This window comes from Heptranchias perlo, chromosome 5 (assembly GCF_035084215.1).
Source record: "Heptranchias perlo isolate sHepPer1 chromosome 5, sHepPer1.hap1, whole genome shotgun sequence".
Classification (NCBI taxonomy): domain Eukaryota; kingdom Metazoa; phylum Chordata; class Chondrichthyes; order Hexanchiformes; family Hexanchidae; genus Heptranchias; species Heptranchias perlo.
Genome location: NC_090329.1, coordinates 11,490,174 through 11,509,259, shown reverse-complemented (window position 1 = coordinate 11,509,259; position 19,086 = coordinate 11,490,174). Strand labels below are relative to the sequence as shown.

Genomic DNA, 19,086 nt, shown 5'->3' with positions numbered 1-19,086 from the left:
GATCATCCTCCGCCATTTCCACTATCTCCAATGCAATGCCACCACCAAACACATCTTCCCTTTCAGCATTCTGAAGGGACCGTTCCCTCCGTGACACCCTGGTCCACTCTTCTATCATCCCCAAAACCGCTCCCACAGCACTTTCCTGTGCAAGCGCAGAAGACGCAACACCTGCCCTTTCGCCTCCTCCCTTCCCACCATCCAGGGCTCCAAACACTCCTTCCAGGTAAAACAGTGATTTACTTGTACTTCTTTCAATTTAGTATCCTGTATTCGCTGTTCATGATGCAGTCTCCTCTACAATGGAGAGACCAATTGCAGATTGGGTGATCGCTTTGCTGAACACCTCCGCTCAGTCCGCAAGCGTGACCGAGCTTCCGGTCACTTACTATTTTAATTCTCCGTCCCACTCCTACTCTGACCTTGGCCTCCTACACTGTTCCAATGAAGCTCAACGGAAGCTCAAGGAACAGCATCTCATCTTTCGATTCGGCACTTTGCAACCTTCTGGACTCAACATCCCATTTTTTCAGACAACAGGTGTTCTTCCCCCTCCCCCCCACTTTTGCCTGGTTCTGCTGTTGCCATTTACAGCTCCTCGAGACCCATCTTTTGTTTCTTTACTTGTCCCATTACCACCTTCCTTACCTTGCATCATCATCATCCCTTTTGTTATTTAATCACTCTTGCCCTCCACCCTATCACAGAACTTCCCTTTTGTTCTTTCCTCTCCCCTCCCTCCCTCCCACCCAATTGCCTGGCTCTGTCCTTGCTTAAAAACTGTTAAATCTTTAACTTCTTCCAGTTCTGACGAAAGATCTTCGACCTGAAATGTTAACTCTGCTTGTTTTCTCCACAGATGCTGCCTGACTTGCTGAGTATTTCCAGCATTTGTTGTTTTTATTGTAGATCACTCAATCTTGACTTGGATGTTTGACTATTAAACGTATGTTTAAACTAACTATTTTTTGTAATGTTCCTATTTTGCTGTACAGTGTGATAGATTCATATCCCCCAACCCCCATTTCTCTGTTTTCTCCTCATATTGTAGCTAACGCTACGACAAAAATAAAATCAAAATTGAAGACTCGTGTGTCAGAAGTAGCTCCATTACAGTATTAAACCCAAATTATGAAAATAAACAATTCTAATGAAAAATACATTTTAAACATTTGAATTCTGCTCATCCTAAACGTACCTCTTTCCCAACAGTCGTTGATTTTCCAATGGTCCGTCTTTTTTTAAAATCTTTAATCTAAATTTTAATTTTGCCTTCTTGTATCTTGTGTGTTTGATTTTTAAACCCGGTATGTATTTTTTTTGCTTCCTCCTGGCTTCAGTCATCCATCTTGGAGGTGGAAGCAACTGCGTAAAATGTTTCACTGGCAGAAAACCAAATCCAAAGATTGAATTTATTAGCCAGCAAAAAAAAACAGAAGAGTGAAAATGGACATTGTTGCAGCTACATTGCTCTGATGTTTTACTTTGCAGGCCATGGAAGAAGTGTATCTGGAAGCATAATATTGCCTGCGGTGCTTTTAAGAGATTATAAACTTTATGATTGTGCTGTAAAGCTCTATTTACGATCATGAATCGTAATCCCAATTCAATTGCATGAGATTACAAATGATTTATTGAAGCAAAATATCTTCCCTGCCACAAACAATTAAGACAGATCAGTATTCATTTTGACAGTAATTTTACTGTTCTGTAAAGACAATACATGAGAAAATCGATCATACAAGAGGGGAAAGTAATTAATTGTGCTTAGGTATGCTTAGTTCCCAGGTGACTTGACAAAGACAAAGCCCAATGGCATCAGGTAATGAGAAGGCCCGATGCCAGCAGCACTGCTTTCAAGCCTGGTGCTATGCTTCTGGCTCTGCCTGCCTCCACCCCTCAAAGGGGGTGGGCTTGCATCAGCACCAAAGCCATGTAAATGACTTGGGCCACGAAAGTTGTGGGAAATCCTCCTCTCAGGCACAGGAGATCTCCAGTATGCTGCACCTATCAGTGCCCAAAGGGGACCTGTAAAGGAAAAATTGGTGTGAAGATCTTCAGGCTGGACAAGTCACCAATTTGAAAATGTAATACTTAACCTCAACACCCTTTCCCCATCATTACAAACTGTACTTAATTCCTAGTAACATACATTTCCCATCATTAGAACTATACTTAATCCTCATTAATAGACATTCTTCATCATCATGACATACGACAGCTTATCATGATTAATAGACACTCCCCACCACAATCATAGACTATGGCTAATCACCATTAATAAACCTTCCACACCATCAGTGCATTCTAAATATCACTCCATTATTAAACACTCCCCAAAGTTACAATCTAGGTTTAATCCCATTAATAGACCTTCCTCACCATTGTTACACTGTGCTTAATCCTCAGTCATAGTTATTCACCATCAGTACAAATTGTACTTAATCCCCATTAATAGATATTCTCAACCATGATTACATTCTATGCTTAATCCTGATTAATCTACATTGGGAAGACCAAAGTCATCATCTTCAGCCTCCGCCACAAATTCCATGCGCTCGCCACCGACTCCACCCCATTTCCAGCCACTGTCTGAGGCTGAACCTCAGGATTCCATTCAACACCAAGTTGAGCTTTTGACACCATATCCGCTCCACCACCAAGGCTGCCTACCACTTCTGTAACATTATGAATCTCCTCCCCTACCTCAGCCCATCTGCTACTGAAACCTTCATCCATGCTTCTTGTCACCTCCAGACTTGATGACTCCAATACTGTCCTAGTTCGCATCACATCCTACACGTTCCATAAACTTCAGCTCATCCAAAACTCCGCTGCCCGTATCTTATGCTACATGAATTCTGGCTTGCCCATTACACCTGTCTTTGCTGACCTACCTGGGCTTCCGGTCCTCCAACTGCTCAAATTTAAAATTGCCACCCTAGTGTTTAAATACTTCCATGGCTTTATCCCTCCCTATCTGTGTAACTTCCTCCAGTGCCACAACACCCTCCCCCCAGAATTCTGTGTCCCTTTGACTCCAGCCTATTGTGCATGCCCCCTCTCGTCGCCCCACCACTGCCTGATCTGCCTTCAGCCGTCGAGGCTCTCACGCACTGGAATCCCCTCCTAAATTCCCCTGCCTCTCCAAGTCCCTCCCTTCCTTTAAAACCCTACTTAAAACCTACATTTTTAACTAAGCTTTTCATCACCTTTCCTAATAGCTCCCTTCTTTGGCTTGATGTCAATTTTTTTCCCTCACATCTCTAAAGCGCCTTGGGACATTTTATTTTTACATTAAAGGTACTATATAAATGTACATTGCTGTGCTATTCCACACCTTTATATAACATGAAAATTTTCCCACTTATAAATCTAATTTATGAACTAAAATATGGAGGCTGGTAAGAAACCTGCACTCTGCTATTTAATGATCCACTGTGCATGGTTTGTGTGGCTGCAAATCAATGTAGTATACATAAAAGATGCTAAAAATCTGGACTGACTAGTCACAATGGTGTAATTAACCAGGTATCTTTGAAAAAGTTGAATCTGAAATATAGTTTCCCCTTGAACAAACAGAATACAACAAACATACTTCCAATCATGTAAAAGTCATAACCCATAAGTATGTACAGATAATAAACACTTGTAATAAAATTCCATTGACTAATTTTCACCAATGCAACATCTATCACCTGCTGTACAATCTAAGAAATTTCCTTTATGTACATATCACAATAACTAGGTTTCTTTTGAAGAAATCTGTCATGATACTGGAGGAATTAGGAAGTGAATATATATAAAACATGCAGTAATAGTGGTGTAAAATTGCGGCAGTTGTTAAAATGTAATGTCATTTATGGTTTTGTTATTTACTGTCATTTATATTTCACTGAAGGACCTTCTACACATTCTTGCTCTATGTTTTGATCTGTGCTTGTACAGCTGATTTGAAAGGCTTGTGAAACACCTCTCTTAACACAAAAGCACTTCCCACACAAACATTACCCATGAAAGACAGTGCACCGTCAGTTCAAAGAACCACTGAGCTTAAAAGATTGAAAAATAAATATTCCGAGGAATGAAAAGAGGGGAAGGGCTGGAAGGTCGTGGAAACCTTTCTTTGGAGAAACTGGGTAGTACTCTCTTCAAGTCATACCTCTGGATCAATTCTCAAAACAGTGCCATTCTGGAGGCATGGCAGGCTGTGCAAATAAATATCTAAAGGGAGAAAACCCAAGAGGAAGGAAATAAATGTGCAATGTGTTACAGAAATTGCTAATAAGGACTTCCCAGTCCAGACATCTCCACTCTCTTGGTGATATAAGACAGCTGCCTCAGAGGTACATCTTCCTTTTCTGCTCCACGTTGTCATTTGTAAATTTAGACATTCTAATTACCTTGACCAAGTTAATTAACATTATAAAGATTAATCACAGCCATCCAATTAGAATGTTTATGATAGGTAACTAACCTCTGCATCCTATTTAGAAAATAATTAATCCAGTTTACAGCTTCTTGGTGCTGCTGGAAAGCATAAATCGATTAGTCATCTGCTGTGAAGTAGCTACCAATATGTCTAATTCAAATTGTAAGTGGCATATATGAAGGTGGGCATTTTGAAAATGCAAAAATTGCAGTCAATAACATTAACAGATGCATGTAAAATTCATTTCAAGATACTACCATCAAAATAGCTATTAAAGATACAATACCCAATTCCATATGGAATTGGACTTTGATTGAATTCTGGGTGGAAATTAGCTGAAACTTCATAACTTTAATGATATAGCTGATTTTTTTTTTAGGATTTTTTTGTATAAATTAGTTTTAGCTGCTCCAATGACAGTTCTTAGGGTCAGTCATCCAGATAGGGATAAGTGCTCTGTTCGCACAGGGGAGAAGTGCTACCTACAGTGTGATTACTCAAGAGTGCAGAACCCTGTATCAAGTAAGTTTTGTGTAAACTTATGAACTTCAAGAATTATCTGCAACTCACTGATGGCAATTTTCGAAGTATATTTCCTGAAGATGTACTGACTGGAAACAATTCCCTGACATAACCATCATACGCACCGTACACAAATGCATTTGTTTCTTTTCCACGGCGTAACTATTACAACACGAGTGGGATGATTGCCAATTTCCCGACAAATATTTTTTCATCTTCCAGGAGGCCAAATAGCACTTTTTTTCCTGCAATGTCTGAGCATGAGCACAGTGTAGCAGGCCCAGAAGGCTGCCATCAATCTTTTTCAAAGACCAGAAAAGCCAGCATGTGAAAAACCCAGAAACGAAGGTTGCACATTTTGGAAAGCATACAAAGACAGCCGGAATGGATTAAGTATGTAGGTTTGAATAGGGAAAACGAACATAGAAATAAACCGAAGTGATGGGAGCAAAGCAGCAGTGCAGGAAACAGAGCGTCAGGGGAAAAACAGTTATAGATAGAGAGATAGAAAGCTTCAGGGGACCTGAGACACTGGAAGTGAGAAGAAAGATGGTGTACCTTCAGAGTATGGGTGAGATTGAGATAAGGACCAGTCCCCTTGTTAACACAGCCGACCTTTTCACAGGATCTGATCTCTTAATCTAATTCTGACAGGCAAACATGAAATATAGTTAAACTTAAAATTCTGGCAATGAAAATACCTGAAAAGCTCCACATCTGAAGGTCGGGTTGAAATTTTGTTGGTGCTGGTTGGTCTGATAATCAAATTGATTCTTGAAACAGAAAATGCTGGAAGGACATAGCATGCATTAAGAGAAAAGACAGGTTATGAAGTTTTGGTTATGTACCGTTCATCAAAACAAACTGAACTGCAGTGTATTTCCAGCATTTCCTATTTTTATTTCCGATTTCCAGCATTTGCAGTTTTTCCATATTATGTTCCTTATTTGATTCTTATTGAATTATATCTAGTTAACATTTTTAAAATCATGTTAGACAACGTGCTATGCATAACATAATGGTGAAAATCAATGATGTCAAATTTTAAAAAGTGGAATTGAAGTGTGTGTGTGTGTGTGTGTTCATGTTCATTCTTCCCTCCATGTACAATAGAGATTGACGAGAAATGGTGCAGTTTACACAAGGGAAATCAGACCTGGTCAATTGAAAGCTGAGAAAATAAACGGCTGAACCCTTCCTAGAAACTTCTTAAAGCTTATTTGCCCTTTGTTGTAAAGTGGTAATAGCTGCTGATTGATGCTATCTTTTATTTGGGTCACTGAAGCACTGTTGAGTGGAAAAGCTAAACTTTCTACAACTGGATATTGGCAAGACTGAAGTCATCCAGTATGGCTCCACCAGAAACCCTGGATTCTGATTTCATACCACTTCCTGGCTACTCGCTCAGAGTAAACCTGATGATGCACAACCTTGGTGTCCTGTTTGACTATGAGCTGAGCTACAAACTCCTACACTATCCATCACCAAGACTGCTACTTCCACCACCTATCTCTGTCCATACATAACTCACTCATCACTGCTGAAAACATTAAACACATCATCTTCACCTTCTCACTTCTCCAAAGCTCTCTTCACCAGCTGGCAGCTTGAGGTCCGCTCCTTATACACACAAACTCATTTAAGTCCTGCTGCTTACCTATCAAGTCACAGTAGAGACTTCAGGACATAATCTGGACTGATACTTCAGTGAAGTACTGAGGGAGTACTGCATTGTTAAATGGGTCATCTTTTCAGATTATGCATTAAACTGAAGCCCCACCTGCCTGCTCAAGTGGACGTAAAAGTTCCAATGGCACTATTCAAAGAGAAGCAGGGTGCTCTCCCGGTGTCCTGGTCAATATTCCTCCTTCAACCATCACCATCAAAAACAGATCATCCAGTCTTCACTCATTTGCTGTTTGTGGGTTCTTCCTGTGCGCAGATTGACTGCCACCCCAGGGGATTAAGAGATACGCCATGAGTTCTGAATCTCCAGAACTTGCTGGTCGATTTAAGCCGCTCTGCCATTTGCTTTGCACAAACTGCATCTCGCCCTTAGCCTCCCCATTATTTTTAAGAACTTGCTGGATTTGCTTGATCAATGGCCCATTAAACTCGCAACAGAAAGTTAGGGCTGGTGATTAAAAATGTAAGTACCCGCTTAATGACATGATAATTCTTAATGCAATGCCAATCAACCTCTCTGGCCCATAAAGGGAACAATTTAAACTGTTCAATCTCAGTCCTGTATGTAGTAAATTGTTGTTAGAGATTTTAAAAATGTCACATTTGATTTGACTGTAATTCACCCTCCTTCTCAGTCGTTCCTGTTTCTTTCTCAATCCTTAAATCTCATTGTTTAAGGAGAGACACTGTTTGTCCCGCTGTTCACTTAAGCTCCCAGATGCCTCATTGCCTTTGCCCCGTTATCAGCTCACACTTCCAGCAAGTTGCGGCACAAAAATTTTTCCAGCTGAAGGGCGCAAGAAGAAGTTCAACAGCGTACATGGCAAGATGCCCCGCTCCAGCAAGATTTGGCCCATTGTGCCCTGTTGAACTAATGAATGAATGAATGCTTTGCCTCATGCAAATAGGGTTTCTCACTCTCAAAAATCTGTGGACAGGCAACTGACTGATTTGGCATTTGTTACTAGTGGTGCTTTGAAAGATCCAGTCACATACAAGTTTAATGCAGTAGTAAACTACATGTCAGGAAGAGTCTCGGTGGGACAAGTTATCTGTGAAGGGAAGGTACAAAAGACCGGATTCCAGGAAAAATGACAGGCCCAGAAAAAATTGCCAAAGTGATCGCCCACAGACCCCGAGGTACAGTCATCCTGCCTACTTTGTTCCCTCGACGATTATTTTTCCTTAAATTCTAGGAGTGTCATTGGAACCCCAAAAGGAATTGCAAGCAGAACAGCAAGATAATTATGAAACCGAGTTGGAAATAAAAGTTTTACAATGCAAAAATCAGCTTTCACAGCAACAAACATTAATTCACCAATATGTTACTGAATCCACATATTTGATAAGCAAAAAAACTAACTTGCCAATCAAAACTTAAAAAGTGATACTCAATTTTAAGAAGCCTACTCCCACAGGCCAAGTTATCCACACACTTCAGCTCTCCTTTCAAAAGGACAAGCAGGTAGCGAGAAAGTCACAATATCCAGAAAGAACCAACTTGAATTAAATTTGGAGGTAGAAAGAGATCTGTGCTGCCCATCAACACAATCTCCAAATGGCCATTTTTTTCACCTTAAATTATAGCCTGCTTTTACTTGACTCAGGGTCCTACACCTCACCCTAGAGAGCCTATGGAGCTTATATTTTCACCACCCAATCATGTAGTGTGTATCATATTGGCCTGTTTTTCTTCTCAGTTAACAATCTTCAGAAAATGTCTGAGCAGAAGGTTGGCAATACAGCAAATCCTTATGTAGTATCATACATAACGCAAATGAAATGTCAAATTACATGAGTTTCTTTCAAACTGAAGTAATTTTGTTGCCAATTCTTAAAGCTTGTTGTACATTAGAGGGCACTATACAGTACCAACATCTTTGTATGCTAAACCTCAACATGTTTCAATGAGCCACTGAAAGGTTTTCCCATGAACAAGAATGAACTCATTAAATAATACATTAGGTTTTAATTAAATCAGATCAAGTCTAAACCAGCTCTAATGCAACTCATGTTGATTGATTAAAATCTGTTCACCCATGAGAAAGCGTTTCTATGGAGAATAGTAAAAGTAACCACAGTACATTCCATTCTCAGAAACCCTTGAGCTTCCACCACATCAATTACATATCATGGCTGAAATTTTTGACTCAAGATCTTGATTGGCAACAAAACAGATTAATGAGCCAAAAGCAAAATACTGCGGATGCTGGAAATCTGAAATAAAAGCAGAAAATGCTGGAGAAGCTCAGCAAGTCAGGCAGCATCTGTGGAGAAAGAAACAGAGTTAACGTTTCAGGTCGAAGACCTTTTGTCAGAACTGGATGATGTTAAAAGAGTTAAAGTTTTTAAGTAAGTACAGAGCCTGGGAAAGGGTGGGAGGGGAGGGGAGGGGAGGGAAAAACAAAAAGGGAAGGTTTGTGATAGGGTGGAGGGCACGAGTGATTAAATGACAAAAGGGATGATAGTGCAAGGGAAGGAGGGTGGTATTGGGACAGGTTAAGAAACAAAAGATTGATCAGTAGCTGTAAATGGCAGCAGCAGAATAATGAGCTGCAGAATAAAATCTGGTGCTACATAGCCAGTAGTCAGTTACACAATAGTGTACTGCACCCTAGTTAAATGAATTACAAAAAGAAAACGGTCGACAAAACAAGTTGATTTGCTCAGTTTAGCATCTACAAACAAAACTAATGATCTATATTTTTTAAAAACCAACATATAACTCAAACAATAGCTATAATATGTTAATATTCCATGGCACTGAGCCATGAAATTCTTAGATGCAGGTTCAGACTCATTTCTCCACGAGGAGTTTCTGATGTCGGTCATACTGCTCAAGGAGGTGCTTGGTATAAATATTCATAGTAAATAAATAAGCAGATTACATCCCAGGAGGTGTTGTGTTTTGGGGTTTTACTCAGATGTTTCTCTCATGGTAAATGTCAAGGACCACTCCACAAAGCAAGCTGTTGTTCCCTAGAAACTGAAGTTGGACTATACTTTCTCCTTTCTCTCACATACTCTCATATATTCTGGTATTGTCCAGAAGTTGAACAGAAACTTTTCCTACAATATTTAGCCTACTGGACAGGACACAAAGTCTAAGTAGCCTTCTAAACTTTGAAAATTGGAAGAATAAACATGCCAGACTGTGGTTAAGATTATAAACTACAAAGCAGTAGCTTGCACTAATTTTAACAAAACTTTTGGCACACTGACTTCGCTAACTCTCTTCATAATACAAAACCTAGACTAGCATCAGTACTATAACTCTTATATGTGAGTATTCATAATGGTCCACAGAGCTCCACAAGACTACTTCGACATAAGATGCAGAACAGAGGTACAAGTTAGAACTGGCAAATGAAACTCAATGTAAGCTCGACAAACAACAGCTCATCTTTCTACAAGGCACTTTGCAGCCCTTTGGCCCTAATGTTAACTTTAACTACTTAGGACCTTAACCAAAACACCCGTTTTCTCTCTGGCAGTCATTGCTGGCAATGTGGAGCAGGCGTGCAGTGTTTCCAAGGATGACAATTGTAAACAATTTTACAACACCAAGTTATAGTCCAGCAATTTTATTTTAAATTCACAAGCTTTCGGAGGCTTTCTCCTTCCTCAGGTGAACGATGTGGAAAAATGCATTCATTCACCTGAGGAAGGAGAAAGCCTCCGAAAGCTTGTGAATTTAAAATAAAATTGCTGGACTATAACTTGGTGTTGTAAAATTGTTTACAATTGTCAACCCCAGTCCATCACCGGCATCTCCACATCATGGTTTCCAAGGATGGGGGAAGGAGCGGGTTGGTACTTGGGATGGGCACTCCGTCAGAACACAACTGGTGGGGTGATCTGTGCCCTTGCTGTCAACCTGCTTCTTTCCCCCCCATATACCACCAGACTCCTGAGATGCTGAAGGCCTGCTCTGCCTTGCCGGTTTTTATGCTTCCCTTTCGACCTATTCCCCCTTTAGCTAGTCATACATTCTGTATCAGGTAACCAAAAAAATGTTTTAACCTTGTCTGATGATGTCATTCACTTTGTTATTTAAATGTGGAGTTTGCAGAGAAGGAGGAGCTTCAATTGCTTATCTATAAATAAACTGATGGATGCCCCAGTGTCACTAACCAAAAGGCAACTGCACAAGTGCCCCCTCAAACTGAGGAGGCACCACTAATATATTTAAACATAAAATCTAATTAAACTAAAATACACTCAATTTAAATCATATTATCAGTGTCGCTCAGACACTCTATGCCTTGTGGTGCCCACCGGTCGCGGAAGGCCCCAAGCGTACCAGTGGACACCGCATGTTCCCTTTCCCAGGCCACCCAGGCAAAGACTAACCAACGAAAGAGAGGCAGGCGGACAACCAGAGTTACCCTCCCCGCTGCTGTCATCCTTGACCTGCGAGTGGCTGTCTTCGCCAGGACCAGATGCAGACCCGCGAGAATGTCCTCCGACTTGCCCGCAACCCCCCCACCCCTTTGTCTTGTCTTCGATTTCTCTCATTATGCCTCCTGCTATCATCATCGCGTCTGCCAGTCAATCACCTCCTGTCCTCCACCCAAACACTTCACAGGTCATTCTATTTCTTTTCCTGTATGATTTGCTACCCTTTTCCCTTTCCCTCACTGTGTTTCTTTTTAAAATGCTGCTCTCATCTGTAATATCTCCTAGTCTTGAGGAAGAGCCAATAGCTCGAAATGTTAACTGGTGTTTTTCCATGAACGCTGCCTGACCTGCTGAGAGAATCCAGTTTTTTTTCTGTTTTTATTTTCAAAAGCAAAATGGTGTTTTACAAAAATACAGTTGGCACTCACAGTAGGGATCGAAGACATCAGACAGGTCTTCCAGCCTGTCTGTCTCCAGCTAACCATCTGATAATCAGCCAAGCAGAATACACTCTCAGCTACACAAGTGGATATCAGTAAAGTACTTCTTGTGAGATTGACACAAATGGCTCTGCCACTGCCAGATATTAACATATGTGGGCCAACTGGTGTCATGGTATGCAGTTGCAACATCTGTGGACCTGCTTTTCCTCACAATGCAATTTCTGGTCATACTAGTTACGTAGATTCCACATCAACCCAGACACCTAGTTCAACATAAACAGAGGTCAACAGCAACAGAAATGTGAAGTGATCAGATAAAAATTTATAGGCATTCTTATGATTTGATACACGATGAGACTCCTGGTTCTGCACAATAAAGGTCCTAATCTGCAGCTCGACCTATTGGCCTCAGGAAGAAATGCTACATGTTAATTGTCAAATCTTGTACACTATTTTCCTCCTGTACAATTTTACATAGAGTTACGTTGAGTCTACAACCCAGAAACAGGCCATTTGGTCCAAATGGTCTATGCCAGCATTTATGCTCCACACAAGCCTCCACCCTCCCGACTTCATCTACCCCTATCAGCATACCCTTCTATCCCTTTCTCCTTCGTGTGCTTATCTAGCTTCCTCTTAAATACATCTCTGCTATTTGCCTCAACTACTTCTTGTGGTAGCCGTTCCACATTCTTACCACTCTTTGGGTAAAGAAGTTTCTCCTGAATTCTCTATTGGATTTATTAGTGACTATCTTATGTTGATGATCTCTAGTTTTGGGCTCCCCCACAAGTAGAAACATTTTCTCTATGTCTACCCTATCATTATCTTAATGACCTCTATAAGGTCACCCCTCAGCCTTCTCTTTTCAAGAGAAAAGAGCCCCAGCCGTTCCTGATCAGGATATCCACTCAGTTCTGGTATCATCCTCGTGAATCTTTTTTGCACCTTCTCCAATGCCTCTATATCCTTTTTATAATATGGAGACCAGAACTGTGCACAGTACTCCAAGTGTGGTCTCACCAAGGTTCTATACAAGTTTAACATGACTTCTCTGCTTTTCACTTCTATCCCTCTGGAAATGAATCCCAGTGCTTGATTTGACTTTTGTATGGCTGTAGTAACCTGTGTGGCTACTTTTAGTGATTTGTGTGTATCTGTATCCGAGATCCCTTTGCTCCTCCACCCCATTTAGACTCTTACTATCCAAGCAGTATGTGGCCTCCTTATTCTTCCTACCAAAATGCATCACCTCACACTTATCTATATTGAAATTCATTTGCCAATTACACATCAATTCTGCAAGCTTATTAATGTCTTCTTGCATTTTAATGCATCCTTCCTTTGTATTAACTACACCCCCCAATTTCGTGTCGTCCACAAATTTTGCAATTGTATTTCCGATTCCCGAGTCCAAATCGTTAATGTAAATTGTGAACAACAGTGGTCCCAGCACTGATCCCTGTGGAACACCACCTCCCACTTTTTGTTAGTCTGAGTAGCTATCCTTAACCCCTACTGTGTTTTCTAGCCAGCTTGCTATCCATTCTGCTTCCTGTCCCCTAAGTTCACTTGCTCTGACCTTAGTCATGAGTCCACAATGTGCTACCTTTTCGAAGGCCTTTTGAAAATCCAAATATATTACATCTACTGCATTACCCTTGGCTACTCTTTCTGTTACTCCTTCAAAGAATTTAATAAGGTTGGTCAAGCATGACTTTCCCTTCTTCAATTCGTGCTGACTACTCTATTATATTTTCGTTTTCTAGATGTTTTTCTATTACATCTTTGAGTAAAGATTGCATTATCTTTGCAACCACCATTAAGCTAACTGGTCTATAGTTCCCTGGACTCGTTCTATCGCCCTTTTTCAATATAAGAATAACATTAGCATACAGGAATAACATATATGTTATCCTCTCCTGAAGGCAGAAACTCATGCTGGGGTATAATTCCTTGGGCAGTGATAACCACTGGTACCTTGCCTAAGTGACCATATCTGAGGCTGGACAGTGAGTGTTGGTAGGATAGTTGATCACTGGGAGGCTGTCACAGCCAAGCTCAATGCTGCCCACATCCAATACCAATTTAAAAAAACAGCAACATTAATTAATCAATCATATAAACAATTTGTAAGTCTTCGGTTTGATCTGCAAGTTAACTATTCTTATACAACCCACAGTAAACTGTTCCTGCTGCTGAAAGACAACTAAGAACAAACTAGGAATCAAACTTACAACCTTCTTGTTTAGTGCTACAACATAGTCCCTTTACTTCCCCACTCATCTTAAAGCTGGCATAGAAAGACAGGTTAACATTTGTGATTGGATCCTTTGGTTCTGATAAGGATTCCACATGAAAACCTCAATTTCAAATGTTGATTGACCTACTGTGCGTTCCAGTATGTTCTGTCAGTATCGATGCAATGTTAGATTTTTGCCACACAATCACCATATTTAATATTTCACCTGCAATAGCCTCTCCTCCCATCCATGTACAATCATCCCAAGCTCCAACCTTTTTCCTGTCTACATGCTGTCCCTCAATCACATCATCCTTAGGCTTGAGATCAGCTTTCATATATGCTTTGAAACACCTAATTGTACCTTTCTGCTATCACCGTCAAAACTATACTCATCATCAATAAGCAAAAATTTTCTCTAATTCAACATCAGTAAGACTAAAGCCATTCTGGTTGGCCCCCACAAAAACTTCGGCTTTCTACCCCTGCCTGAATGTTCATTCAGATTGAACCTGTCTGACTTTGAGCTGAATCTGAAACCCCAAATCCTACATCTCACTGCATTACAGTCCAGATCACGTCAACCTCCACCAGTACCTCATCATCACTGAACCTCTCATTCATGCTCGTTATCTCCAGTCTTGATTCTTCCAATGCTCTCCACTCTAGCTCCAAGTTCCATCCTTCATCAACTCCAACTTATCCAAAACTTCACCACTTACAGACTATTTTGCACTGAGTCCTGATCCCCTATCACCCAGCCCTCTCTAATATCCATTGGTTCCCATCTTCTAAAGCACGGAATTCAAATTCCTTGTTTATTAATCAAAAGCAAAATACTGCGGATGCTAAGAATTTGAAATAAAAACAGAAAATACTGGAAAACACTGAGGAGGTCAGGCATCATCTGTGGAGAGAAACAGTTAACATTTCAGGTTGATGACTTCATTTTATTCCTTGTTTATTAATCCATCCACGACCGTGGCCTTTCCTATCTCTGCAATCTCCTCCAAGTCTATGTGCCTGTGCATGTCCTCTGCTCTTTCAATTCTTGCTTCCTTTGCCCCACACCTGTTCAGCCATAGGCGGCAAGCGTCCATTTGTCTTAGCCTTTTTTATTTGCAATACTCTCTCCCCATTTTAACAGCTATTTCATGAATCTTTAGTCATCTACCTTGACTCTTCTACCAATACTTTTTGTCTGTTTGTACAGCTGTAGACTGCTTTGGGACATTTTACTCTGTTAATGGCGCTAAACTGAATGCAAGTAGTAGCTATTGCAAAAACTCTTCAGGCAATATTGAAGCATTTCCTGTTTAACAAGAATTATTTTCATTCTTTACAATCAAACGTGTACCATTGAACTCCTAGCATGCCAAAAAAGTCCCTTCTCCTATGGAACAACAGGATGTTTTGCAACTGTCTCTCTCATTAAGAAATTGTGTCTGCAATTCAGGAAGAATGGATAATCTGGCAAAACATCAAAAGTTGCTTTCACATAAGCTGTTAATAAAACAGCACCTAAAAAGCTTCAATGAAAAAATACTTGAATCATCAACACATTAAAGAAAGGAAACCTTGATGCATGTAATTAGTAATGGGATGTGTCACTATACTGTATTCTTCTTTCTCATATCCACAGCATGGTAAACACACTCCGAGCCAATAATCTTTTGCCCACTATGGCTCTTAATCTTCAAAGCTTTTTAATTTGGCATATTGTTACAAAAATGCACTCATTTTCAATTAAAACATAAATTAACAAGAGTGCCACAATAGCTGTAAATGCCATTGTGGTAGCAAGTCTAACAGATCAGGAAGCTCCCAGGTTCAAACCCAGATCTGTGCTAAGGTAGCTGATTTTAGTAGGGACAATGGTAGGGCACCACAATTAGCTTCAGTGCTCCAGGGCTAGGAAGGTAAATAAAAAGTCAGGCTTCCTAATCATTATCCAATAATCCATGATGTGGAGATGCCGGTGATGGACAGGGGTGGACAAATGTAAGGAGTCTTACAACACCAGGTTATCGTCCAACAGTACAAATAAAACTGTTGGACTATAACCTGGTGTTGTAAGACTCCTTACATTTGTCCAATAATCCAGTTAGGCAATGCATGTGCTGGCACTGAGCAAGGACAGCTGTGATATCTTGCTCCCTCATTCTGAATAGGCTGCTGGCAATCTGTCTAGGTTACGTATCAAAAGTGATCACTTGGATGAGGCGTTCGAAGACTATTAGTGCCTGTAGAAATGTATCCCAGCATGATTTGGTGCTTTCAGTAAAGGAGGGAAACGGGGGACTGGGTACCACAGTGGATGGCATTTCGACAATCTGAGCTGAAATCCAGCCTATATACGGGCAAGGTAAAACTCTCCCTCTGGGTGTGCACTTCTGATGAGTTTAGGCAATCTCTACCCAGTTTCCAGTGGGTGGCATTAAGTGGTAATCTCACTCAAAGGAATAGTTGCGGGAGACATTGAAAAATGACATTGGTGCTGTAGGCAGTGCTGTTCTGAGGTTGATGCAAAGCTACTCTATTGCTGGCTGTACCGTGCCTGGGAGTGTGAGATGTTGATACTGGATAATAAACAGGGGGAGAAAGTGCCCAACTCCCAAGCACCGACATTCTTTAGAATTTAAAACAGATGCTGGAAATACATTGTGCTTGAAAAAAGAAATGTTGGTGCCTTGAGTGTGACCCTTCATCAGAATCACCTTAACAGAAAGAGGCGTACATATGCATTTGCTTTGAGGAGTCTGCAACCAAAGAGGCAGATGAGTAAACATTCCAGAGGCTAACAAGGGATTAAAGAGATTTTTTGTGAAATCTGAGATACCTCCTGTTTTGGGAACAAATAGTTACATGGAAAAACATATCCTTGAAGTCCACTGTGTCAATGATATGAAATTAAATGATTGTGCATTATGCAAATTTTTGCAAACGTAAGAGACTCATAAATCATGAGCAGCGCAGGCACAAATGAGTTATGACAGGCTTCCTTACTGGGGAAAGAACTCATAAGGTATCAGTAATTCAATATTTGTTTCCATGATTACATTTCACAAGCTTTACAGTGCAGGCCAATAAGTGATAACTACTGTTGATTACCACATTTTAGGGCTGCAGTATTATCACTGGCACCCATATAATATGCTTCTTCTTTAGAAAAAAAAACAAAACCTTACTGCCACAGAATCTTGTTTCTTCATTTTTAAATGCTTTCCCAGGACAAGTTGAGCCAAAGGGGAACCAAATTATCCAAAAATGGTCAATGACTACTAGTTGAAGTGCACATAAAGTCTGAAACTCCCACTTTAAATTTGCCCATTAAAAAACAAACATAGTTAAGCAAAAATAAACCCCCACACGTCAAGGTCAAGAATATGGTTTAGAAGCAAACGTAAAAGGTCATGTGCCACCTAACAAACACTCTAGTGAGTGCTTCCAATTCTCAGAACGCTGTAGAACATTGCTCCAAAAATATGTATTTTACAGATTTGAAAAGTAGCTGTTTTATGCTAATTTTTCATTACCAATACTCTCAAATATGTAAATTAAATGACAGCAGCATGGCTTACTGAACAGACGCACCTATGAAAATTATTAGATTAAAAAATTAAAATGTACCAGTTGTACTTCAGCTACATTTGAAAACTGCGGTGGTGTACTCAATACACAAATATCCAACTTTAAACACTGCAATCTAGTTTAACAGAATGGATAGACTGAAAAGTTAAAAGACCGTTAAAATAAAAATATATATAATTTCTAGGACATTTTATGGTACAAATTGCTTCTGAAGAGTGCACCTAATAAGAGTCCCAGTGAAGCTATCAAATCACCAGTTCTGACGAAAGGTCTTCGACCTGAAACATTAACTCTGTTCCCAGTTCTCCGAAAGGTCTTTGACCTGAAATATTAACTCTGTTTCTTTCTCTACAGATGCTGCCTGACTTGCTGAGCTTCTCCAGCATTTTCTGTTTTTAGATCACCACTGGACTCATCTAGTTAAAACACATTGACAGGATAATATCCAATGTAAAAACTGTATGTTAATAGACTACATACATGTATGAACCTTTTACAGTTTTAGATATATTGATACTCTAATAAATTGCATTCCAAATTGAACATGCAGCTCATTAGTTTGTCCATACTTTAAAAGTAGCAAATAAATCCACTACACTCTTCTGTAGTCTGCTTTGAATTAGAGGCATGCTTTTCTATTAACTTTGAATACACCAATCTCTTTCAAAACTGCAAAACAGAAACATAAATCAAAATTTTATTTAAAATCAACGTGATTAATTCAGAGGAATATCAGTACAAGGATGAATGGGCTAAACGCTTAACTACATAAAATTTACAGCGCAGAAACGGGCTATTCAGGCTATTCTATGTTGGTGTTTATGCTCCACATGAGTCTCCTCCCACTCTATTTACGGAATCTTACAACACCAGGTTATAGTCCAACAGTTTTATTTGAAAATCACAAGCTTTCGGAGGCTTTCTCGCTCGCTCACCTGACGAAGGAGAAAGCCTCCGCAAGCTTGTGATTTTCAAATAAAACAGTTGGACTATAACCTGGCGTTGTAAGATTCCTTACATTTGTCAACCCCAGTCCATCACCGGCATCTCCACATCATCACTCTATTTACGTCATCTTACCCTATCAACATATCCCTTTCTCCCTCAGGTACTCATCCAGCTTCCCCCTTAAATGCATCTATGCTATTCGCCTCCATGTGGAAGATTCAAGTTACTCTACTTTTCAATTATTGATCCAATAGGCTTGCTGTTCATGTGTTAAAAAATATTAGTTCCATACATAATGCATGCATAATTTTAAGTATAATAAAAACCACCACTTACTGCCTTACAGTGTATGTGAACAGCAGCTTCAAGAAGAATTTCTCAGTTCATATACCATTCTTAGGGTGGGGCTGAGGAGAGGGAGAAGTGTTGAGCAGAGTTCTTTAAACATACTTTTCACCAGTTGCAAATTCTAAATTAAAAATTGGTCTTTACACCAGAAACTCATGCCTAACATTTTATATGGCGAATGGCTTTATGATGAAGTCCTCAAAATTAACTTTGCAACTGTTATCAGCACCCACAAATTTGAAGATAAGTATAATCTAAGCAACTGCATTCTTTCTGTGGAGAAATACACAATTATCCCCTGAAGGGCAAACTCTGGGATTGAGAATGCATTTAAACTCCTAGTTAAACGCCTGTGCAAAACAGTTACTGCTTCACAAAGACACTAAACTGGCAGTGTAAACTCAGTCAGCATCTGACCTCACTCCACAGTGAAGTGGAGAGAGGCTCCCAGGAGGGGAGTAATCACACTGTTT

General features: G+C 40.1%; 1 protein-coding gene across 3 annotated transcripts in view; it reads right to left on the bottom strand.

The window, feature by feature from the left end:
* agpat5 (1-acylglycerol-3-phosphate O-acyltransferase 5 (lysophosphatidic acid acyltransferase, epsilon)) overlaps positions 1-19,086 on the bottom strand; it is a 103,151-nt gene that overhangs the window by 18,098 nt on the left and 65,967 nt on the right. The window contains exons 7-8 of one of the 3 annotated variants that reach the window (XM_067984012.1): positions 5,656-5,743; positions 1,896-2,028 (exon numbers count right to left, since the gene is read on the bottom strand). The exons of 1 other annotated variant lie outside the window; for it this stretch is intronic. In XM_067984012.1, the coding sequence (XP_067840113.1) occupies positions 1,977-2,028; positions 5,656-5,743 (140 nt within the window). In that variant the 3' untranslated portion in view covers positions 1,896-1,976. Of the gene's footprint in view, positions 1-1,682; positions 2,029-5,655; positions 5,744-19,086 lie in introns of those variants that run through there. One more of the 3 variants, XM_067984011.1, reaches the window with a different exon arrangement.